The following is a 26,068-nucleotide window of genomic DNA, read 5'->3' as shown; positions in this document are numbered from 1 at the left end:
GGAGGTGGAGTGATGAGATGTAGGTGAGATTGCAGGAGAAGGAGGCAGCTTTGTGTGGTCTGATGAAACCAAGATGGAACGTTTTTGCTAAAATTCAAAACATTACATTTGGCACAAACCCAACACAGCACATCACCCAAAGAACACCATCCCGACTGTGAAGCATGGTGGTGGTAGCATCGTCTTTTGGGGATGTTTTTCTTCAGCAGGGACTGGGGCACTTGTCAGGATAGAAGGTAACATGGATGCAGCAAAATACAGAAAAATCCAAGAGGAAAACCTGCTGCCTCTGCAAGAAAGCTGAAATTGGTACGGAAGTTCACCTTTCAGCATGACAATGACACAAAGCACGCAACCAAAGCTGCACTGGTGTGGTGAAAGAACAAAAAGATAAATGTCCTTGAGTGGCCCAGTCAGCCCTGACTGAAGTCCAATCGAAAATCTCTGGCACGATTTGAACATTGCTGTCCATAAATGTTCCCAAAACAACTTGACTGGCTTGAAGAGTTTTTTGTAGAATAATGGGCAAATATTGCCAAATCAAGGTGTGCAAAGTTGGTCGAGACTTATCCCAACAGACTCACAGCTGTAATTGTTGTCAAATTTGTTTCCACCAAGTATTAACTTCGGGGGGCAGAAACTTATCCAACCAAGATATTCAAGTTTTGTATTTTTAATTGTTTTCTGAAATTTGTGGAATTTGTTTTTCACTTGGAAGTTGTAGACCATGAGCCAGACCCAGTAATTTTTGGCCACCGGTACCATCCGAGAGGAATAATGCTCATCGTAATTTTTGGCAGGGTATGCATCTCTACAGTCAGAAACTATGTGATAGCATTGCATTGGTGGTAGCCTTTTGTGTGTTATTAGCAATTTCGTAACCCCATCCCAAAATATACTTTTCTGAAACCGGCGTAAGACAGAAGAAGACATTCTATTTAAAACTAATGGCTCTCTCTTATTATAGGCTATATCTTCTTGAAAATTGTTAGGCACGTGGCTCATGTTATTTGCTTTTCAAAACAGTTGTTAAAACTAGCCTAGCATTTAGTGTTTGCAATTACAGGCACTGATAGTCCAGTGCTGGATGCATTGCAGAACATATCCATCTTTGAGTCAGACGATGGGGAAAGTTTAGATGAGGATATTGAAGAACTGGATAATGATTATGATTTTTAAGTTGATCTTGAATATTTTATATCACTTACAATCAGTGCATATGATCATAGATGTCTTAGAAATTATAAAGGACCTGTCTTTGGTTCATAAGACAATATGTTTATCAGCAACACATTGGGCCTAGATAATGGCCTTGTTCGTGTGGAACACCACATTTGTGTTTCTAATTTGTAATTTTATGCCCTACAACAGAAGATTGTGTTTCATTTTCACCTTTGACTCATTCATCAGATTGCACATGATTAACCATCTTGCGACTGTCTTTTTGGTATATATTGTGTAATACGGGTGTTTAATACCTTCATATGTGTATTATTGAGTGTCTAAATCCCTGAAATTGTTATTTTTTGGAGAAATTACAGGGAAAAAACATTAATGTTGTTCGTGAACATGCTATCATTTACCTTTGTTTGATTCTTAGAAAGTATCCTTCAAAAACAACAGGGAAAATATCATGACATTGACGAAACTACATAAATCCGTCCAAATTAGGTATTTTTTCATTTGGAGAGTGGGGTAACATTATCTGTGATGCTGATCTTAATATATATATATATATATATATATATATATATATATATATATATATATATATATATATATATATATATATATATATATATATACATATACACACACAACATACAAAAAAGAAATTTAGATTTTTGGTTTCTTTTCTTAATAAATTTGCTAAACACCCATGTAATTATATTGTTCCAGAACTTTTATTTACTTTCCACAGTAAATGATAGACAAATACTTTTCTCAAGGTGGTATGATTTATCACACAGGAAATAGACACTGATATATACAGTAAGTGTCACCAATGACATACCTTTCAACCTTGGCATGTTTAGCACTTTTTGTTGAGAAGCAAATGATCCCAGCAAAAGGTGAGACAAACTTCAATGTTAATGTTTGACTGATAAAAAAAAAGTGTTGTTAAGTTGAAGTAGGATGTCTTACCTTGTACTGGCCATTTTGCACAAAAGCTTATTTAAGGGTTGGCATATAAACAGGGAGATAACACACAAAAGGCTACCACCGATGCAATGCTATCACATATTTCCTAACTCTAGGGTTATTTTCCTTGCCAAAAATCCCCTAGATTGTACCAACCAACCCTAATGGTTCATGGACTATTGTGGGTTACGATGTGTAAATAAAGGTGGAAAAGTCTGATTTAATGCAATCTAATTCCAGGCCATAAGGCAACAAAAGGTGAAAAATTTGAAAGGGGGTGTAGATTTCTGTCGGCACTGTATGCATTTAGATAGATTTTGACGTTATCCGTTTTTGTTGGTTTATCTTATACAAATGTGCACTTGGCACACTTATCTTGGCCAAATAGCATTTGAATGTCGGCAGAGTACCGTTTCACTAATTTCAGTTGTTCTGCTATTTTTTTGTTGTTCGGTACATAAAGCTTTAAACCATCCATGTATAGTAGATTTGCAACCTTTCCTGTCTCTTTAGGAATTATTTTATTGGATGTTAGGGTGTATCCATCCCCTTACTCACAATGAGGTTGCTCAGTGGCTCCAGGGCCAGGCAAAACAGGAAGGGTGTAAGGCCATCACCCTGAAAGATCCCACGTCAGATCTTCATCCCTGGTATTTTGATCTCTCCTTCTGAGTGCTGTTTTCTCAATGTGGTATCCCAGTGTTTCATTGCTTTCTGAATCAGTTTGAATATTTTGGGTTGATCTTGCATATCTGCATGCATTTTATCATCCGTGAGTGTGAGACACCATCAAAAGCTTTTTTATTGTCCTCCCAGGCAGTGGACAATTTGGTTCTTCTCATTGTACAGTTTAGCAGTAAGTTGTCTATTGTTGCCAAGCATCCTCTCTTACATCCATTCTGTTTTGCCTCTTGGCCCCATAGTTGTATTGGTTGGTGGTGCATCACGTGTGTGTGTGTGTGTGTGTGTGTGTGTGTGTGTGTGTGTGTGTGTGTGTGTGTGTGTGTGTGTGTGTGTGTGTGTGTGTGTGTGTGTGTGTGTGTGTGTGTGTGTGTGTGTGTGTGTGTGTGTGTGTATTTTCAGTTTTCTATATGCTGTATAGCCTGGGTTATATACACCACATACCTCGAAGCTGTGTAGCCTGGTTTCAAATTCCGGCCCAGCTATAAACTGTCATCCTGGTGTTTCACAGGCTGGGTGATTCATCAATGTGTGTGCCGTCCTTCAGTTGGACGTTAAACTGAAGTCCCATCTGCTGGCATTAGTTGGTGGTCATTAAAGATCCCATGATGTTGTTAGTGAAGAGTAGGTGAGCTATTGCTGGCACCATGGCTAAATTCCAAATTCCTTCCCGAACCACGACTGGGAAAGCAATGGCAAATCTCCCAGTATAACCCTTGCCATAAACTGCTTCGATCACACGGACCTTCTGCAACAGAGTATGGTACATCAGATTCAGAATATTTTTCAATGCATATGGTTTTCTGCTTCCTCATCCAATGAAGGCCACCTGTCGCTTAAAGTATTCCTTTTGCCCAAAAACTTTCAATGATGGCCTGAGGAGAACCTCAAGAACAGTGCAATGTCAACTATTACTCTATTGTTTCTCTGGGAAATTTGATTTTCCAAGTTTCATCATTCCTGTCAAATTTTATTGTAAATTTTTTTGTTTATTATAATTTTAATCATTGTGACGTCACCTATTTCCCCTCACAGAAATACCGGTATCAGGATGATGACTCGCCACCTCCAGAAAGCAGTCCTCCACCTCATGGGACAAGTGAAGGGAAGGGCGGGGAAGGGACACACGCAGCGGACAAGAGTTCTGGCACGCAGGATGGCGTGCACAGCTATGGCAGCCTTCCCCACCCCTCACCCATGAAGGCATGATTCTTTCACTCTTTATTTGTCTATTTTTGCTCTCTCTTTTGCCTTTTCTAAGTTCTTTTTTCAGCTGTTTATTCTCTCTCATCCTATATCTCTATATTTGTGCTCTCTCCAATTTGCACAAAGGAGAATTTTTTTTCATTTCATATTTACTGATTTTTTCCATTCCTTTTGTCTGCCTATTCATAATTTTTTACCCTCACCAGAGGGTCCACTTGCAACTTGAGAAATTGAAGATTCACAAGTATATTGGATGGTCTTGTCTGTTATTACTTGGTGAAACTTTTTTTTTGCCAAGTATGTTGCTCTGCAGCATTTCTCTGTCTGTCTGTCTGTTTGTCATACGATTTTTGGCCACAGTTTTCAAGCAGTCGTTCTGAATTTTTCTGTGTGTGTAGGTGACAGGCCAAGGACAGCAATGCTTAATTTGGTGAAGATCTGTATCCAGATCCGGATCTGAGAATTTTTCAGGTTATTCTTCACCATTGAGAGATGGGGCCAAAAATTGGGGGATGGGGGAGCATGATATCTCGAAATGTTTTGGACTACTTGTGAGAAAACGAGGTGGAATAGTTGGTTAGGTGACGAGAACAAGCCGATTCAATTTTGATTAAGGTCCTGATTCAGATCTGACCTATCAGTAAGAAACAAAATTTAAACTGTTCAGCCTGGCGGAGGTATGCGCTCTACCGAGTGCCATTCCATTTCGCCAAGTGTCACTCGATGAGTGATTTTCCTTCTGTCTGTTTGTCTGGATGTCAATCAGCTACAGGTCGAAATTTTAGTCTGATTTTCATGAAACTTGACCACCTGGGAGAGAGGTAGTTACAAACTAGAAGCCGATCGAAGTCAGTAGGTCAAAAGATCAAAGGTCAAGGTCACAAATCGTCAATTTTCATCGGATTCACTTGATATCTATCTATATCCAATCAATATTTTCAAGTATTTGTTTGTGTTTGTGCGTTTGCACATTACTCTTTCACGGTTGAACCGTAGCACCTAGAGACCCCCGATTTTGGGTGCAGGTACTTCAGGATCTGGGCACAGTTTAAAGCTACCACATGCTGGCCTTGAAGTCCATTTTGAGGCCAGAAAAGGCTGTAATAAAGTGTATATTGGGATGTTGGGTAAGGCAGTTCTGGTGCTGCCCAGCAGGCAAAAGGTAACTACCATGAGGCCAAGAACACATCCTGGAACCAACGCCAGGAAAAGCTTACCCAGCCAGGTAGTGCCGGGTCGCCCCTGTAGTCTTGTATCTATCTATCTCGAAATGCTAGGTTGCATGATTCTGTCTGAACAGGGTAAACGTCATAACCACAGCACGTATAATGCTGAATGATGACTCCCTAAAGAGCTCTTGGGTCCGGACAGTGCATGCAGAGGTCTACAAATATCGATATTCACAAAATTTTGAGTTGAGTGCATTTTTATTGCGCACACTGTTGGTGTGTTTGCTCAGTCATTGGTTCACACACCTACCGGAACTAAAACTATAATACAGTGTTAACTACAAAGTATTCAGTAAATTCTGTCAACGTACAATTACCTTTTTTATTTATTTTTTTATTTACAATTATAATTTATGTACTTCCCCAAGAAACCTTAACAGCCTTTGCAGTTTGTGACTATTATGCTATCAAATGTCAGTCATAGCAAACTCCATACAGATTCCACACTCCATTGAGAACTAATTCCCTTACAAACGGAACCTGGGACTCCGCACTAATACTTTCACTAACTTTTCATGCACATGGGAGGCGTACAAAAGAATGCTCCGACAATGCCTTGTGTGAGTGGAAGTACGAAGTTTCACAGGCCGTGTATAATCTCAGAGTCACTGGTTCGTACATCTACCAGAAGTAAAAAATAATATAAACACAAATGATTCAGTCAATTCTGTCCAACGAATAATTTCCTTTTTGTTGATTTACTTTAAGCCCCTGTCACACCTTGACGATTTAGCCAGCGTATGGCAACGTATCAAAATATATCTAAAACGCTGGCGTACGCTGAACTATTGATGTTTTTTTCAGTTTTGGGTGTATAATAGTGTATTCATAACGAGTTGGACGTATGCATAACGTATTAGTAACGTACACAGAACGTTTCGATAACTTAAAGATAACTTATACCAACGAATGCTTAGCGTGTTGTCGGCGTTCACAACTTATGCCCAACGGTAGTCGAATTTATGCATAGCGTGGCAGCGTATCGCCGACGATCACATGGTGTAGCCTATTAAAAGGCTGCCGCTCGACGATTCAAATCATAACCGCACTAGACATAGAAGTGTCAACATCACCGTCATGCCGAAGAAAACTTCGAAGAATGCTGCCAAGAAGTCTCCTGGCCGTGGCCGTGGACGCGGACACAAGGAGAATCCATCATCACCCACACCCTCCCCATCACGCTCACCCTCTGACGGGGAGGTCACCCAGTTCCTTCTCCTCCATTCACCTCTTCTTCTCCTGGCTCTATTGGCACGCAACTGGTACAGTGTCAAATCGATGAGGTCATGTTGATGTTGGAGGACAGCTAGTTGGTATTTTCGTCTCAGCCTTGCCGGATCCTCCATCTCTCGGATAACATGGACATCTGCTCACCATGAAGTCTGGAACACTGACGGGTTCCTCCTGTGAACCCCATTTTTATATACCAATTCCCCTAAGTGCTGCCAATACACCATTATACGGTAGCTGTAAGTTAGAAACACGTTCAGTAAGTTCTGTGGTCGTCCGGAAGACGTCAAATATGTCTACATACGTCAATATGCGTTGGAGATACGTTACATATAGGTTCAAAGCACGTTACTCATAGGTTAGAAATAAGTTTAAGGTACGCCAGACATTACCTTGACGTATTTCGACTTATGAGTAACTTACAAGTAACGTGTCGACGTGTGTCAACGATCGCATAATGTGCTGACAACTTATGGCCAGCGTATGCGGAACGTGTGAGTCATATGCCGAGCACGTCAGAAAATTTTGAGCGTATGCTAGCGTGCTCTTAACGTATACAAAACTTACCCATAACGTATTTGACATGTGCCAGCGTTTTAGACAAATTTTTCATACGTCGGCATACGCTGGCTAAATCGTCAAGGTGTGACGGCCTTTAACAGCAATAACCATTCCTTTCATGCCCTGATGCGCACAGGGCTGCCGATACAGATTAATTTGGCTAAGGAGTACAGTCCTGGATGGGTCACCACTCTGACGCAGGATACTTGAATGGTTTATCACCCCATTGAGCTGGTGCTCATTTTGCCGACCTCAGAAGGATGACAGACTGAGTCAACCCAACTGGTCTTGTGTGACAGCATGACAAGGGTCCAAACTCAAGACTCTGAGATCATAAGTCAGCCACCTTAACCATTAAGCCAGCACCAGTCTTAGCAGTTTTAACAGTTACTGATAAATTATGTGGACTTGGAGTTGGGAGTGGGGGAGGGGGGGTTGAGGAGTTGAATAAGAAAGGGTGAGCCATGGTGTTGTGTGGGGGCGGGGGGAGGTGAGGAGTTGAAAAGGGAAGTGGGATCTGCAGACCTGGGATGGAGAGTAGGGGGGACTTGAGAACTTGAAGGGCGGAGGAGCTCCTTGTGAGCCAACGGCCATCCATATCTAGTGCCCAACTGTGTCTGCGGACGTCCTCCTGCAGTTGGGTTACTTCTTATCAGGAGGTTGGTGGCAGGATTTGCACTCCGGCCACCGTAAAACGCTTCATTCCGCAAAACGCAAAAACGCAAAAAAATCTGAAAACCCACTCCGTGGGAGTACCTCCTGTGCAGCTTCCCTTCGCAGGGCAGCTCACCGGATGATGGGATTGGGGCAAAGCCTTCGGGACCCCCAATCTTTGATAGGAGGGAAACCACGGGGTAACATCCCTGGGTCAGATTGCGGGAGAGTGTGTCGGAGTGGTGCTGAGGTGTCGTCCACCAGACGGCGGTCTCCTTGGGTTAACCTGAGGCGGTCCCTTCGGGTGGGTGCCTGGAATGTCCTATCCCTAAGAGAGGATGATCACCTGTCTCTGTTATCATCTGAGCTCAAGCGTTTGGACATCGGGATTGCAGCTCTCTCTGAGGTTCGGAGACCGGATTGCGGCGAGATAATGGTGGGTGGTTACACCTACTATTGGTCTGGTCGCTCTGATGGTTACCATACCCAAGGAGTTGCTGTAGCTGTGTCCAATAAGCTGACCCCAATGATAATTTTATGAGATTAAGGATTCGTCACTCCTTAGGTGTCATTTCCCTGGTCTCTATTTATGCTCCGACTGAGGCGAGTGATCTTACCGTGAAGGATGCATTCTACGCCACACTCGAGTCTGTGGTTGATCAGTGCCCCAGACGAGATACACTTCTAGTCTTGGGGGATTTCAATGCATCGACTGGAACTGATAGGGATGGTTATGAGGTGTGTGTTGGTCCCCATGGGTCAGGAACTATGAACCAGAATAGCACTAAGTTCCTTGACTTTGCAAGAAGTCATGGACTTAGGGTGGCTGGTTCATGGTTTCAGCGCCCACAAGCTCATCGCTGGACTTGGTATTCCAACGCTGGCGGTGTGGCAAAGGAGATTGACCATGTCCTCATTGACGGTCGTTGGAGGATGATCCAGAACTGCAGGGTCTACCGGAGTGCTCAGTTCCTCAATACTGACCACAGGCTTGTTGTAGCAACTCTAAAGCTGCACCTTAAATCCTGGAGAATGGTACCATCCCAGCCTAGGCTGGATGTTGCCAAGCTCAGGGATGAGAGAGTAGCTGAGGAGTTTGCGAACAGGCTGAGTGGACACTTGGGGGGTCTGGGTGCTTTGGGGGGTCCTGAAGAGTTGTGGAGCACCTTCAAGACCACCGTCCTTGATGTTGCCGGTGGATGCCTTGGAGTTCACCGCAGGGCAAAGAAGAATTTTGTCTCTCAAGGGACACTGGATACCATTGACCAGAGTCGCAGGGCCAGGCTGAATGGCAGAGCTGAGCTGTTCAGGGAGCTGAGGCGTAAAACTGTACGTGCACTGAGGGTGGACAAGGAGGCCTATGTGCGAGGAATCTGTGAGGGGGTAGAGCATCACCTGTGGACAGGTGATTCTCGTCCCGCTTACAGGGAATTCGCGCATTACGTTCATCCAAGCCCATCCCTCGGAGCACTGCAGTTCGAGCAGAGAGTGGTAGGCTCTTGACAGAGGAGTCTGAAGTGAAGGCCCGCTGGGCCGGTTACTTTGAGCGGATGTACCAGGCTGATCCCCCAGCTGTCGAGTTGGACGTCAAGGGTGTTACAATCCCTGTTGCTGACCCTCGAATCAACTGTGGTCCACCATCGCTTGTGGAAACACGGGCTGCGGTGAACCAGTTGAAATGGGGCAAAGCTCCAGGGATCTGTGGCATCCATGCTGAACTTCTCAAGGCTGGTGGAAATGCTGCACTCGCGTCGTTGCATGCAGTTTTGTGCTCTGCCTGGAACACAGGCATCATCCCAACTGACTGGAAGAGGGGCCTTGTTGTCCCTCTCTGGAAAGGGAAGGGTGATCGCCAAGACTGCAACAACTACCGAGGGGTGACGCTGCTCTCAGTGCCGGGCAAGGTCTTTGCTCGGATAATTCTTGATAGGGTTCGCCACCATCTGCTTGAGCACCAGCGTCCAGAGCAGTCAGGCTTTACACCAAAGAGGTCAACGATTGACCGTATCCTTGCTCTTCGTGTCCTCACTGAACGCAGACGAGAGTTTCGGCAGGGGCTGCTTGCAGCCTATGTTGATCTCTGTAAAGCGTTCGATTCAGTGAATCGGGATGTCCTCTGGAGGATTCTTGGTCTTCGTGGGGTGCCACCGAAACTGATCGATCTGATGTCTGAACTCTACTCTGGTACTGAGAGTGCTGTGAAGTGTGGTGGTACCGCCTCTGACTTATTTCCAGTTGTTACTGGAGTTCGTCAGGGATGTGTACTTGCCCCCACACTTTTCAGCACTTGTATGGACTGGATTTTTGGGAGGATGTCGGAGAGATCAAGTTGCGGTGCATCGTTTGGCAATGTCAAGATCTCGGACCTTGATTTTGCAGATGATGCAGTCATCTTTGCGGAGACTTTAGACATCCTCTTGGGGGCCCTCGAGGTGCTGAATGAGGAGTCGGAGCCGTTGGGATTACGGATTTCTTGGGTCAAAACAAAGATCCAGGCTTTCGGTGACATCTTGGATGCTGCTGTCCTGTCTGTGTCTGTTTGTGGTGAGGATGTTGAGGTCGTGGATAGATTCACTTACCTTGGCAGTGATATTCATGTCTCCGCAGGTTGTGAGCCGGAGGTCAATAGACGTCTGGGTCGGGCCTGGGGAGTCATGGATTCACTGGATCATGGGGTGTGGCGCTGCCGGTACCTGTGCGGGAGGACGAAAGTCCGAGTCTTCAGGTCCTTGGTACTTCCAGTCTTGCTCTATGGGTGCGAGACTTGGACTTTGACCAAGGATCTGAGACGGAGACTTAATTCCTTTGGTACCAGGTCTCTTCGGAGAATCCTTGGCTATCGCTGGTCGGATTTTGTGTCCAACGAGCGGTTGCTGAGAGAGACTCGGATGAGATTTGTTACCTGCATAGTCCGTGAGCGTCAGCTGCGGCTGTATGGACATGTGGCTCGTTTTCCTGACGCTGATCCTGCTCACCAGATTCTCTCAGCGAGGGAGTCTCATGAGTGGAGGAGGCCAGTGGGCCGACCACGTGCCTCATGGTTGCAGTATGGTTGACCATCATCTCAAGGAGATGGGGATGGGCCTGGCATCTGCCTGGGGGATGGCCAGACGGAGGCCCCTGGAGTACCGGCGGAAAGTGGACGCAGCGACGCGCTGTTCTGGCACATGCTCCCATACCTGACCTGACCTGAGAACTTGAAGAAGAAAGTGGTGTTGTGGATTTTTTAAACCCACCTTGTTGTGATCGTTGTCCTCCTGAAGGATTCTAACTGGCCGATTGTGGAATCCTATTTGACCAGACAGAGTTTAACATTTTTCCGATTTGATTATAAAATCCTACAAAAACCTTATCGACACTGATAAAACTGATGTCCACACAAGTCCTTCCTTGTGAAACAATTTATTTCCTAATTATACCCATGCACTTCTCACCCTTGTACAATGAACTTAAGAATCCCCATTGATTGCAATATTATTTGGTTCTATTTTATTTATTCTTACTTTAGTTAACAGTTAGACCAACCCGATTCAATTCACTTCTACATTACATCAGAGAGTTTTATTCTAACTTGGTACTTGGTCAGTTCCAAGGAGTACAAGCCACTGAGAAACTATACTTCCTCATGTGCTTGCACTGAAGACAATTTTAGATTTCAAAGCATTTTATACTTTCATGAGAGAGAGGTTGGGGGATATTCACCCAGACTGTAGACGAGTCCTTTAATGAAAAACCACTTCGTACATTTCTAAGCAAAGGTTCATTTATCAGCTCGGTCACTCTGCTCCAGAACAACACATTTCTTATCATTTAGGGCAAAAGTCTTTTGGCCAGAAATGACAGCCAATTCAATTTGCAGCATAAAAGTTACATTTCTGAAACTCCATTTGTTACAATTTAAAATACATTAATATAAATTTTTCCCGCACACTCCCCCGTTTTTTTTTTAAGGAAAATTTGAATAATCTTTCTTACACATGATTACCATGTCCCATTCCTGAAGGAGAAAAGATTTCCATTATTCAAGTTCAATCAACAATGGCAGCGAGTGATCATATCAGAAAATGAGTGAGTTTCTATTTAATTTATGGCCTGTTCATCAGCATGTGTCACACATTGAAAATATGCTACCCGAAGTCAGAACATAAACAGGTCAGGGTGTGGATAGAGCGGCACCCAACGGGAAACACAATCGAAGCACTCCTAGAGCTGAGGAGAAGGTAGATGTGGGCAAGTACAAGTTTGGGCCGGACACTGGGTTGAAGGAGTGCAGTGTGGAATTCCAGGCCTGTCGTACATTGAAGCAACCACAGCAAGTTCACGATGTATTTGCAGAGCGGCAATTGAGAGTGTGGCTGAGAACATTCCTCCACGCAGGCACCGCACAACGCCGACGTTAAGACTTTGCTCAACCTTCTCCTCAGTGGGTTTTTTCTTTCTTTTCCCACATTGCTCCATCTTATCTCCTCAGGAAGGAGCATGATCACGTGTTGAATGCTCAATCACCCAAATCTGGGTTCTCCCATCGTCCAATCTTTGTGTGGAAGTTCTTTCCAAACTTCATTTAGATGAAATCGTACATTGCTTCAAAGACTGCTTTCAACACTCCGAAACAAACAAAGCATCAATTAAACACCAATCAATAAACATCATGGGCACATGTAGTTCTACAAGACTAACAAAGATTATTATGGAAGCATTTAACTTGCATTATATGTCATATCAATATTTTAATCCCTTTCCTTGTTATTTCCCAAAACAACATGCTAAAATATACAGAAATCCCAGTTCTACGTATACTCAAAACATCCATCTCATTTGCTATTTCCATCGACATTTTAAATCTCTGACATTTCTCCATCTGTCCACTTCTCTCTCACCAAAACAGCAAACATGCTGCCATTTTCCAATTCACATACACAAACCATCTATCACTTCCTCTGACCTTCTCAATTACGAATCCATTTTCCTTCATCAAAACAAATAAATCATTTTAAACAGTTGTACAAAAATTGTCAAATCACTTGTCAAATCTGTCATCAGGCGAATATCATTTAAATTGCAGCTCAAACATTCTGTCTACACATGCAGCTTCACCCTCCACAATCTTTATCCCAGTCTTGGAAAAGCATCTTAAACTTCAGACTAATAAACATCCAAACTCTCTTAAACAACTTTTTGGTCAAAACAATAAAATATTTCCTTTTAAAATCCATAAATGAAAAATTAAATCTTCAGCATCTATCCAATTAAATCATGAATTTACCTTGACTGAATCAATCAAAGGGTTACACTGGGTTGTTTGCCATTGCCTTCCCAGCACAAGTTCAGGTAACCTCAACATTCGCAGACGAATAAAACAATATTTCAACGTCCATCCGAGGGAATCATCTATTATCTGTGAATTGCCCCACGTGCTAAACATCATCAAATCATTAAAATCATTCCAAATCACGTTTCTACATTTAAATCACATACAGTATATCCACATTCACAATTGTTATTTCACAATTTATTCAAAATCCCGATGGTTGTAAAATAAAACTTCAACACTTTTTCCTAAATGGACTTCACTTTAAACAGATTCAGTCCAGAGGGTGCGCCACAAACACCAAGGAACAAGGAACAGGAAGTTCTCTCCACATCTGGTGGGAAGAAAAGGAAAAAAACTCTGACAGGCAAAACCCACAGTTTGCATTACTCTGTCATGGCTTCAACACATACACTAAACAGCATTGCATCTCATAGACTCGCGTGTGATCACGTGACAAATACCAATCACATTTCTATCTCATCCTCTTGAATCTGCATATGAATTGAACTTCACACCTAAAGCAAAGGCTCGAACAAAGACTCAGTGTAAAGATAGGCCACCCCCCACAGATCAAGTGGAGGGGGGTCTCACACAGTGTAGTTTGCGACCTTCGCGTGGAAATACAATGCCAAGAATGTATAACATGCCATTTCAAACAAACCCACAGCTCAACTCAGCACGAGTTAAAATATCGTCAAAATCCCAACAGAACACGTTTCATTGCAGTGAATATTGGAATCGCACAAGTTTCATTTTTTTTTTTTTTACTCTCAGGAACACATGCATCTCAATGCAAATCACCAACCATGCTCCCAGCTGATTAATCATCTCCTGCACTCTACAAAACGTTTCGTGCAAATCATTGCATTTACAAATCCATAAACCTCCACACAATATAATATAACAACCTCACTGCCAACAAACTTCCAGTGAGTTCAATGAACAAAAAGTAACTCTTATAACTGTTACAAAGAGGTAACTTATAATATTTATCTATTTTAACCCTATCTCGGCGTCTCAGCCGTGTCCTCGGCCTCTCTCTCACAGCCGGTCCGTATCAATGCAAACATGTGGCATGTCGCTTCATCATGCCCATTTAATTACGCATCTGGCTCCTTAACGAACCTCTTCTTGTCATCTGACTCCTCTTCTTCTCCAGCACTTTTCTAAAACAACGACAGTACTTATTGTTTACTTTAAAACGGACTCCCTCCACCGGATCCTCTTCTTTCTCTCAATAAAATTATCTGACAATGAACTTTTCTTTGTTCGAAATGCGTTACCTGCTGAGAGCGCTCTCCCTTACCTTCGCTCAAGCACTTGTCGTTCCTCCAGGCACTGCCTCCGGCAGATTAAGCACCTCCGGTCACGAGCACCGCACCAACGTCGGTTCGAATCCGAGTCTCGGCGCCAACTGATGTGGATTTTTTAAACCCACCTTGTTGTGATCGTTGTCCTCCTGAAGGATTCTAACTGGCCGATTGTGGAATCCTATTTGACTTCAGACAGAGTTTAACGTTTGTCCAATTTGATTATAAAATCCTACAAAAACCCTATCGACACTGATAAAACTGATGTCCACACAAGTCCTTCCTTGTGAAACAATTTATTTCCTAATTATACACCATACACTTCTCACCCTTGTACAATGAACTTAAGAATCCCCATTTGATTGCAATATTATTTGGTTCTATTTCATTTATTCTTACTTGAGTTAACAGTTAGACCAACCCGATTCAATTCACTTCTACATTACATCAGAGAGTTTTATTCTAACTTGGTACTTGGTCAGTTCCAAGGAGTACAAGCCACTGAGAAACTATACTTCCTCACGTGCTTGCACTGAAGACAATTTTAGATTTCAAAGCATTTTATACTTTCATGAGAGAGAGGTTGGGGGATATTCACCCAGACTGTAGACGAGTCCTTTAATGAAAAACCACTTCGTACATTTCTAGGCAAAGGTTCATTTATCAGCTCGGTCACTCTGCTCCAGAACAACACATTTCTTATCATTTAGGGCAAAAGTCTTTTGGCCAGAAATGACAGCCAATTCAATTTGCAGCATAAAAGTTACATTTCTGAAACTCCATTTGTTACAATTTAAAATACATTAATATAAATTTTTCACCCACAGTGGGAATGGAGGACAGAGATTTGGAGTGGGGAGCAGAGAAGGGAGAGAGTTGGGAAAGGGGGTTGAGGCTTGAGGCGAGGAGCGGTTGAGGACTTGGTGTTGGGAAAGTGGTGTTGAGGACTTTAAGAAGAAAAGGGGAGCTGCAAACTTGGGGTGGGGAGTGGAGGGTGGGTTGAGAACTTGAAGAAAAAATGGGAAGAAGACAGAGTTGGAATGGGGGTGTGAGGGGTCATAAAGGGGGATATGGTTGGGAAAGGGGGTTGAGGCTTTGTGGGGTGGGTGGTTAAGGACTTGAAAAACAAAGGGAGAGGAGAGGACCGAGAGTTGGGGAGGGGGCAGAGATGGGACAGAGAGATGGGAGAGGCTGTTTGAGGATTTGAGGTGGGGAGGAGGTGTGAGGACTTTGTTGGGGAAGGGACTTAAAGACCTGGGTTGAGGACTTGGGGCTGGGAGAGGGGAGCAGTTTGAGGAGATGAAGAGGAAAGGGGTTGAGGACTTGAAGTCACATTTTACATTTTGTGGAATTTCCACAGTTCCCTGCTATTATGTTGTCAAAGGACATTTCTGGAAAACTCCTGAAATATTCCACATTCTGTTGGGAACTAATTCCCTTGCAACGGCCCAGTGGAACCGGGTTAACTGATAGTTTATATATAATAAATGCAAGTTGCCCGAATGTGTCTGAACGGGAAACACGGTGTAACCATGGCACGTATAATGCTAAATGATCCTTCATTTAAGAGCTTTTGGTTCCGGACAGTGCATGCAGTCCACCAATACGGACATTCACGCAATTTCAAGTTATGTGAATTTTTGTTGCACACAATGATGGTGTATAGGCTCAGAGTCATTGTTTGCACACCTACTGGCAAAAAAATAATAGAACCACAAAGAGAGAGGGGGAAAACAGTTGAGAGAGAGGGAGAAAACACCAACAGCAGAATTTAAAGCCAATATAGAGACAGACTAGGACAAACAATGAGTGTGGGGAGGAATGAGGAGCAAGAGGGGATCAAAATGGTGGACAATGTGGATACAGAAGGAAACCATCAGGAGGCAAAATGACAATTTGGAAGGAGGAGGAATTGGGGTGGGTTAACAGGGGTAGAAAAGATCATGGTTTTGATTGAGGATGATCTGATATAGTGGTGGACAGTTGTCTTGAAGACTTGGTGTTGAAAGGACTTTTGAAGGACTTTTAGAAGAAAGTGGGAGGTAAGGACATAATTGGGGTGGAAGGTGGAGGGGGTGCATGGTGGGGATAGAGAGTGAGGAGTGATGGTTTGAGGACTTGTAGTGGAGAAGGGTTTCTTTTGAGGACTTGTCGTGGGATGATTGAAAGTAACAGGGGAATTGAACAGAACGATGGTGTGAAGGAGGAAAAATTGAAAGTAACAGAAGGGGAGGAGGTAAGACATTACACGGACAAATACAGTCTCGTCGACGCATGTCCCCCAAACAGCCCTTTGACAAGGGACTAAGGACTATCAATACAAAGACTAATAAAATAACTGATCCTCGGGTCACCTCAGTGTCCATGTATATTCTCCCCCTGGGGTAAGTTTTCAATAACTATAACAATATCATGGTTTTGGATTGGGGACGATCTAAGATGATGGTGAACAGCTGTCTTGAAGACCTGAAGGGAAGAATGAGATTGAAAAGGATGTGTAAGTTGATTCCACAGGTAGGAAAAAAAGAGGAACGAATGAGTGTAGGTGAACAGTGATGCTCGATTTCGGTAGTTTCACTAGAATGGGGTTGATGGTATGACTGGTGTTGGCATAATGTTTAGGGTGGTGGGCTTGGGATCCAATGATCCTAAGTTCAAATCCCCCTCAGCTGTTGAATTAATACGGGGTGGGGTTGACTCTGCCTGTCATCCTTCCGAGGTCGGCAAAATGAGTGCCAGCTTGCTGGTATCCTGTGTCGGAGTGGTGACCCGTCCAGGATTGTACCCAATAGCCAAGGAGACTGCTTAGGCAGCACCAACGCTCTGCACAGAGTATGGTACCAATGGATGGAAGGATGGGGTTGATGGTGGACCATGTGAGCCCTGAAGAAACCTGGGCAAGACAAAGCACAGATAACAGGGAAACCACAGGGCAACCCTGCTGGATTGGTTTGTGGTGGTGTGTGCTAGGGTGGTACTGAGGTGTCATACACCAGAGGATAGTCTCCTTGGGTTAATCAGGGTCCCTTCTGGTGAGTGCCTCACTCGAATAGAGGATGATCACCTGTCTCTGCTGTCATTTGAGCTCTGACATCTGAACATCAGTATTGCAGTACTTTCTGAGGTTTGGAAACTGGATACTGGTGAGAACATGGTGGGTGGCTACACCTACAACTGGGCTGGTCTGATGGTTATCATTCTCAGGGAGTTGCTGTAGCTGTGTCCAACAAGCTGACTCCTATGGTAATCGAGATAACACCGGTAAATGAACATATTATGAGGCTGAGGATTTGTCACTCTCTGGATGTCATTTCTCTGGTCTCTCTAGATGCTCCGACTGAGATGAGTGATCTCGCTGAGAAGGAGACATTCTATGCTACACTCTAGTTTGGTTGATCTGTGCCCCAGGCGAGATACTTTTCTTATCTTGGGGGATTTAAGCACATCGACTGGCACTGATAGGGATGGTTATGAGGCATCTGTTGGTCCCCATGGGTCTGGAACCAGGAACCAGAATAGCACTATGTTCCTTGACTTTATAAGAAATTGTGGACTTTGGGAGGCTGGTTCATGTTTTCAGCAGCCACATCACTGGACTTGGTATTCCAATGCTGGTGGTGCAGCAAAGGAGATTGGCCATGTCCTAATTGATGGTCGCTGGATATTTCTTCAGAACTGCAGAGTCTATCGGAGTGCTCAGTTCCTCAAAAACTATCACAGGCTTGTTGGAGCATCTCTGAAGCTCTGACTCAAATCCAAGAGAGTGGTACTATCTCAGGATGCTGGCAAGCTCCAGGATGAGAGGGTAGCTGAGGAGTTTGCAAACAGTTTGAGTTGGAGTCCAAGGGATCTTGGTGTTTCAGGGAATCCTGCAGAGTTGTGGATTGCCTTCAAGACTACCATCCTTGATGTTGCCGGTGGGTGTCTTGGAACCCACTCTCAGGTGAAGAGGAACTTTGTCTCCCAAAGGACACGGGATACCATTGGCCAGAGTCACAGGGCCAGGCTTGGTGGCAGAACTGAGCTGTTCAGGGAGCTGCGGTGTAAAACTGTAGGTTCACTGAGGGCGGACAAGGAGGCCTATATGCAAGGGATATGTGAAAGGGTAGAGCATCACCTGTGGTTCAGTGATTCTCATCCTGCTTATAGAGGAAACAGTGCATTACGTTCCTCCAAGCCCATCCCTCAGTGTCCTGCAGTTGTTAGCGGAAGGTGGTGAGCTCTTGGCAGAGGAGTCTGAAGTGAAGGCGTGCTGGGCCGTTTACTTTGGGCAGATTTACTAGGCTGACCCACCAGCTGTCGAGTTGGATGTCAGAGGTGTTACGATCCCTACTGCTGCCTCTTCAATCAACCGTGAACCACCTTTGTTTGTGGAAATGCAGGCTGCAGTGAACCAGTTGAAAGGGGGTAAAGCTCCTGGTATCTGTGGCATTCATGCTGAACTTCTTCAGGCTTGTGGAAATGCTGTATGAATGTTGGTGCCTGCAGTTCTATGCTCTGTTTGGAGCACAGGTACCATCCCAAATGATTGGAAGAGGGTCCTTCTTGTCACTCTTTGGAAAGGGAAGGATGATCACTCAGACTGTAACAACTACCGAGTGGTGATACTGCTCTCGGTTCCAGGAAAGGTCTTTGCTCGGAAAATTATTTATAGGATTCACCACCATCTGCTGGAGCACCAGTGCACAGAGCAGTCAGAGTTTACACCAAAAAGCTCAATGATTGACCGTTTCCTTGCTCTCCGGGTTCTCACCGAACACAGGTGAGAGTTTCAGCAGGGGCTGCTCCCAGCCTATGTTGATCTCTGCAAACCAATCGATTCAGTGAATTGAGATGCCCTCTGGAGGATCCTCGGTCTTCATGGGGTGCCACCAAAACTCATCAATCTGATTTCTGAACTATACTCTGGTACTGAGAGTGCTGTGAGTTGTGTTGGTGCCATTTCTGGCTTATTTAAATTAAATAGCTTTTGTAAGTACTGACCAGTACATAATATATCTGTGTTTGAGTGTTTATATATGTGTGTTTGTATGTATTTGTATATGTATATGGATGTATTATGTTGATGTGTGGGGTGTGTGTGTGTATGCATGTGTGTGTGTATGTTTGTGTGCGTATTTGGATGTATGAATTTGGATGTGTGTGGGATGTGTGTGTGTGTGTGTGTGTGTGTGTGTGTGTGTGTGTGTGTGTGTGTGTGTGTGTGTGTGTGTATGTTTGTGTGCGTATTTGTATGTATGAGTTTGGATGGGTGTGGGATGTGTGCGTGTGTGTGCGTTTGTATGCGTACAGTATATGTATGTTTGAGTGTGGATGGGTGTGGGATGTGTGTGTGTGTGTGTGTGTGTGTGTGTGTGTGTGTGTGTGTGTGTGTGTGTGTGTGTGTGTGTGTGTGTGTGTGTGTGTGTGTGTGTGTGTGTGTGTGCGCGTGCGCGCGCGCACGTGTATTGTTATGTCTGGTTTCCTTCTTGGGACTACGGTGCAGTAATTGGTCTTTATTTTGATTGCATTTGTTACTGGAGTTTGACAGGGGCATGCATTGCTCCCCACACTTTTCAGCACTTGTATGGACTGGATTCTGGGGAGGATGTCGAAGAGAGCTAGCTGTGGTGCATCGTTTGGGAATGTCAATATCTCTGACCTTGATTTAGCAGATGATGTAGTCATCTTTGCGGAAACTTGGGATATCATTACGGGGGCCCTCAAGGTGTTGAATGAGGTGTCAGAGCCACTGGAATTATGGATCTCCTGGATCAAGATGAAGATCTAGGCTTTCAATGACATATTGGATGCAGCTATCTTGTCCATTCCTGTCTCTGGCGAGGTTTTTGAGCTCACAGAGATTCACTTACCTGTCTGTGATATTCATGTCTGTCTGTTGTGAGCTCGAGGTCGATTGATGTCTGGGTCATGTCTGGGGAGTCATGGATTCACTGAACCATGGAGTGTGGCACTCTCAGTATGTTTCGAGGAGGCCAAAAGTCTGATGCTTTAAGTCCTTGGTCCTTCCAGTCATGCTCTACGGATGTGAGATTTGGTCTCTGACCAAGGATCTGAGCCAAACACTTAACTCCTTCAGAACCAGGTCTCTTGGGAGAATCCTTGGCTATCACTGGTTGGACTTTGTGTCTAACGAGCATTAGTTGAGAGATACTCAGATGAGATTTGTTACCTGAATAGTCTGTGAGCATCAGCTGCTGCTGTATAGCTCCTTTTCCTGACGCTGATCCTACTCAACAGATTCACTCAGCGAGGGAGTCTCGTGAATGGAGGATGCCAACAGACCGACCACATGCCTTGTGGTTGCAGCAGGTTGATCGTTATCTGAAGGAGATAAGGATGGGCTGGGCATCTGCCTGTGGGATGGCCAGATGGAGGCCCCTGGAGTACCGGCAGAAAGTGCACATGGTGACACGCTGCTCCGTGACATGCTCCCATATCTGACCTGACCTTTAGACCCTTTCAGACCCTTTCAACCCTTGGACAACTTGAGACTCCTAAAGACACTTGCACCCTTTAGACCCCTTAAGACCCTTAGAGGCCCCCTAAAGACCCTTAGACTGATGTATCGTACTCTACTAGTTTGAAAATAATTTACATTTTGGGTCACAGACTTGGTTCACCAATCAAAAGTGAGAAACGTATTGTTTATGAGGTTAAAAGTTCAAAGGGTCAAATGTCAAGGTCACATAAAATCATCACTAGTCATCTGATTGACTTGAAATCTGAACAGGGTTTGCATATTGGGTCACTGAACCCTTTTGCTTGTTTGAGGTCAAAAGGTTTGCATATTTGGTGTTAGAGGTCAAAAGTAATTGCTCAATGTCACATAAAATTATTAACTTTCATTCTATTAACTTGAAATTTGAGCAGGGTTTGCATAATGACTCAGAGAATTGGTTCAGCAAAAATCAGAACGATTGATTTCGCCGTTTTGACATGTCAACATTTTCCATGACAACAATTTCAGCCCATTATAATCAAATGAGAATTTTTTGAATTTATTTTTACCATACCTCAATAACTTTCCATAATGTCAAATTGAAACTTACACAGCTCATTAGTGTATACACGTAGGATATGTGAGTAAAATTTGGTCAATATTAGTCAAAGGTCAAAGTCAACCTAACTAAGGTTTGTCCTGAACTGAACCGCAATGTGTACTGTATAACGCCACCCAATGGTGGGCGGAGAGGGTATTATAAGTCATCTGCGTAACAACTGTGATTACTCTTACTGATGCTAAAAGTAAGGTTATGTGAGTTATTGACAGTACCCTGGGAAAATTCCAAATTCCTGCCAGAACCTACAGAGGGCATTGCATCAGTGGCACAGCCGTGCCCTCAGCCAATGATGCTACCCCACAGCCTTGATCTGCACTAAATTCGTTTTATCTTCAGCTGTTTCATAGAAGACCTAATGTATGATCATACCTTTGCTGTTGCAAGGATGCGATTAGATGATTCAGCTTGAATACAAAATAACTTTGAAGCAGAAGAATACCGTTTGGTCCATCATGCCTGTGCCATATCAACACCCCAGCATTTCTGACAACTGCAGGAAGCAGAATTTGGCGAGCCGGCATACCCACACAGTGACCCACTTTCTTTGAAGACATGTTGGACTCTTTCATGTCCACATTAACTGAAATGTTGAAACACAGCAGTCTTTACATCCCCATTGAAAGGATAGTTTGCTTGCTGGCAATGCACCAGGATGTCAGACTCACTGAGGATTTAACCCAAATTAGACAGCATGTCACTGCAAACTGTCACCCCCTTGATGATGAGATGTTTCACACTCTTTGCAGACCGTTTTTACTGCTAAAACATCTTATTGGCAAGAGTTATGGTGTGTGTTTTACCAGAAACTTGCCAGCAGTCAGTCAGTACAGGAACTTGGAATTTGGCCAGGGTGCTGGCAATAGCTCACCAACACTTCACGAAACATGCCATGGAATGTTTAACATCAACCAACTCATGCTGGCAGATGGGAATCACAGTATAACGTCCATCCGAAGGATGGCACACACATTGACGACATACCTTTGATAACACCAGGTTGACGGTTTACACCTGGGTCAAGATTTAAACCCAGGATAGATTGGTGCTGTCACACCTTGACGATTTAGCCAGTAATGGCAACGTATAAAAATGTATGTAAAACGTTGGCGTACGCTGAAATTTTGATGTTTTTTTTAAGTTTTGGTCGTATTCATAACGTGTTGGTCGTATGCATAACATATTAGTAACGGGCACAGAACGTTTCTTTGTCTTATAGATAACTTATAGCAACGAATGCTTAGCCTGTTGTCGGCGTTCACAACCTATGCCCAACGATAGTTTAACTTCGGCATAGCGCGCTGCACGTATCGCCGATGAACTCGTGGCGTAGCCTGTTAAAAACCTGCCGCTCGCCGATTTAAATCATAACCGCCTGAAAATTGAAAGTGTCAACCACGCAGTCACACCTTGATGATTTAGCCAGCGTATGTCGACCTTTGAAAAATTGGCTGAACCAAGCTGGCACACGTCGAATATGTTATGGGTAAGTTGTGTAGACGTTAAGAGCACGCTGAAAAACAATGAAGTACGCTGTCATATTTTGTGTTACGTTTAGTACGTCGTGAAATTTCAAGCATGCTGAAAATTTTACGACGTACTCGCCATATGGCTCACACGTTCCGCTGCACTGGGAATAAGTTGTAGGCACGTTATGCGATCGTGGACACATGTCGACACAAGTTCCTTGTAAGTTACTCATAAGTCGAAACACGTCGAGGTAATGATTAGCGTACCCCAAACTTATTTCTAACCTATGTGTATCGTGCTTTGAACCTATGTGTATTGAACCTATGTTGAACCAACGCACATTGACGTATGTAGACGTATTTGATTGACGTCTTCCGGACGACCACAGAACTTACTAAACGTGTTTCTAACTTACAGCTACCGTATAATGGCGTATTGGCATCGTTTAGGGGAATTGGTATATAAAAATGGGGTTCACACAGGAGGAACCCGTCAGTGTTCCAGACTCAATGTTGTTTTTTTATTTTCTTCGGTATGACTGATGTTGACACTTCGATTTCTAGTGCGGTTATAATATAATATAAGTAATAGGCTGCCGCTCAACAATTTGAATCATAACCGCACTCGAAATCGAAGTGTCAACATCAGTCATACCGAAGAAAAAAAAAAAACCATTGAGTCTGGAACATTGACGGGTTCCTCCTGTGAACCCCATTTTTCGGTCATCTCTATCATCTCAGTGGAGATGACCTAATAATAACAGTCTCGAAGTCTGTCCGTCTGTCCGTACGTCCGTCCGTCCACAATCAAACCGAGTGGAGACAAATAACCAATAGTGGAATGGATAGAGGTCGATGAGACATGCACAACGATATAACTTTCAAGGTCGTCCAACGTCGAGCTCAACGTCACGAGGCTGTCAAAGTTGCGAAAATCGTCGATTTCAAATCGTATCTCCTCCCTCATTTATCAAGAGAGATCAAATGTTATTAGTGATTCAGATACTATGGACTATTATCTAGAACAACACAAGTCATTTTTTTTAAAATTTGCTCTCGTTCTGATTTTATAGCCCTTCAAACTTCGTTCTGATTCCCCGTATGGGCCGTTCATAAACTACGTACAAAAAATATTAAAAAATTAAGAACCGGAACTCTCCGAGACAAATATTACATTTGAAGCTTTTGTCAGATTTAACTACAACAATGGAACACAAGTTTATATGCACACTTACTTTTATTCATGACATTAACATTGTCTTGAATGTCAATTTGTACTTTTATTTTCATAAATGACGTGCTGTGATATTAAAAGAAAAAGGTAAATTACAACGTTAGGGACTGCATCGTCATGGCTTACAAACATCGATTCATAAGGAACTGCTGGCTTTGCAAGCGATTAGCGATGTATGAGGGGGTGGGTGGTTTAAAGCCCGTGTACGGCCTGCGTACAGGGGGGGGTGGGTGGTTTAAAGCCCGTGTACGGCCTGCGTACAGAGGGGGGGGGTGGGTGGTTTAAAGCCCGTGAACGGATGTGTGGGTGGTCACTCGCCTGCATACAGAGGGGGTGGTTGGGTGGTCACGAGCCTGCATACAGAGGGAGGTGGGTGGTCACTAGCCTGCATACAGAGGGGGGTGGGTGGGTGGTCACTAGCCTGCATACAGAGGGAGGTGGGTGGGTGGTCACTCGCCTGCATACAGGAGGGTGGGTGGGTGGTCACTAGCCTGCATACAGAGGGGGTGGGTGGGTGGTCATTAGCCTGCATACAGAGGGAGGTGGGTGGGTGGTCACTAGCCTGCATACAGAGGGGGTGGGTGGGTGGTCATGAGCCTGCATACAGAGGGAGGTGGGTGGTCACTAGCCTGCATACAGAGGGGGGTGGGTGGTCACGAGCCTGCATACAGAGGGGGGTGGGTGGTCACTAGCCTGCATACAGAGGGAGGTGGGTGGGTGGTCACGAGCCTGCATATAGAGGAAGGTGGGTGGTCGCTAGCCTGCATACAGAGGGAGGTGGGTGGTTTTGAAACCCGGAAGTAGAGCGTACGTACTTTATGAACTGCCCCTATTCCAGTCTAGCACAAAGTTACTTTTGACCTCTGGCAGAGATGACCGGCACTCCCGCTCGTGGGTATTTGTATATACCAATTCCCCTAAACGCTACCAATACACCATTATATGGTAGCTGTAGTAACAGCAGTCCCTAACGTAGTTAGTAACACGTTCAGCAAGTTCTGTGGTCGTCCGGAAGACGTCAAATACATCTACATACGTCAATATGCGTTGGAGATACGTTACTCATAGGTTCAAAGCACGTTACTCATAGGTTCAAAGCACGTTACTCATAGGTGAGAAATAAGTTTCGGGTACGCTAATCATTACCTCGACGTGTTTCGACTTATGAGTAACTTACAAGTAATGTGTGTTGACGTGTGTTGACGTGTGTCAACGATCGGATAGCGTGCCTACAACTTATGACCAGCGTATGTGGAACATGTGAGTCATACGCTGGCATACGTCGAAAAATTTTCAGCATGCTTAAAATTTGTCGACGTACTCGGCGTACTACGACGTATGCCAGCGTGCTTCAGCGTGCTCTTAACGTATACAAAACTTACCCATAACGTATTCAACGTGCACCAGCGTATTCGGCAAATTTTTCATACGTCGGCATACGCTGGCTAAAACGTCAAGGTGTGACAGCGGCTTGACACTTCGATGTCTAGTGCGGTTATGATTTGAATCGTCGAGCCGCAGCCTTTTTTTTTTTTGTATACCTTGGTCGAGGCTCGTATCAGAGCTAACACACAACTCGCAGCAAGGGGGCATGAGACAAGAGGGGCGGGAGTGGAAGGGACAAAACAGTGGGGAACAGACACATTAGGTGAACTGTGGAAGGGAGAGGGATGGGGATGGGACGGGGAACATGGCGAAGAGAAGATGGACATTACAGGGACTTTCATGAAGGAAAGCAGGGGAATTGAAGGAAGTGGGCTTGGGTGGATTATCGGGGGTAGAAAAGATCGAGGATTTGGATGTGGGAAGATAAGAGGTGGTGGTGAACAGCTGTTTTGAAAGCCTGGAGGGAAGAATGGGAAAGAATAGAGTGAGGAAGTTTATTCCAAAGGCGGGAAAAAAGAGGAATGAAAGAGTGAAGATGAGCAGTGATTCGTGATTTTGGTAGTTTTACCAGAAGGGGGTTGTTGGCGGACC

General features: G+C 44.2%; 1 protein-coding gene across 6 annotated transcripts in view; it reads left to right on the top strand.

Annotated features, from left to right (window-relative positions):
• The window catches only part of DLG2 (discs large MAGUK scaffold protein 2), a 652,065-nt gene that overhangs the window by 342,845 nt on the left and 283,152 nt on the right, over window positions 1-26,068 (top strand). For all 6 annotated transcript variants that reach the window (XM_085889199.1, XM_085889200.1, XM_085889205.1 and 3 more), the window contains one exon: window positions 3,859-4,026. In XM_085889199.1, the coding sequence (XP_085745325.1) occupies window positions 3,859-4,026 (168 nt within the window). The remainder of the gene's footprint in view (window positions 1-3,858; window positions 4,027-26,068) is intronic.

The sequence above is a fragment of the Eptatretus burgeri genome, chromosome 7 (assembly GCF_056783735.1).
Source record: "Eptatretus burgeri isolate ZD-2024b chromosome 7, Ebu_testis_v1, whole genome shotgun sequence".
Taxonomy (NCBI): Eukaryota; Metazoa; Chordata; class Myxini; order Myxiniformes; family Myxinidae; genus Eptatretus; species Eptatretus burgeri.
This window is presented reverse-complemented; position numbering and strand designations above follow the sequence as displayed.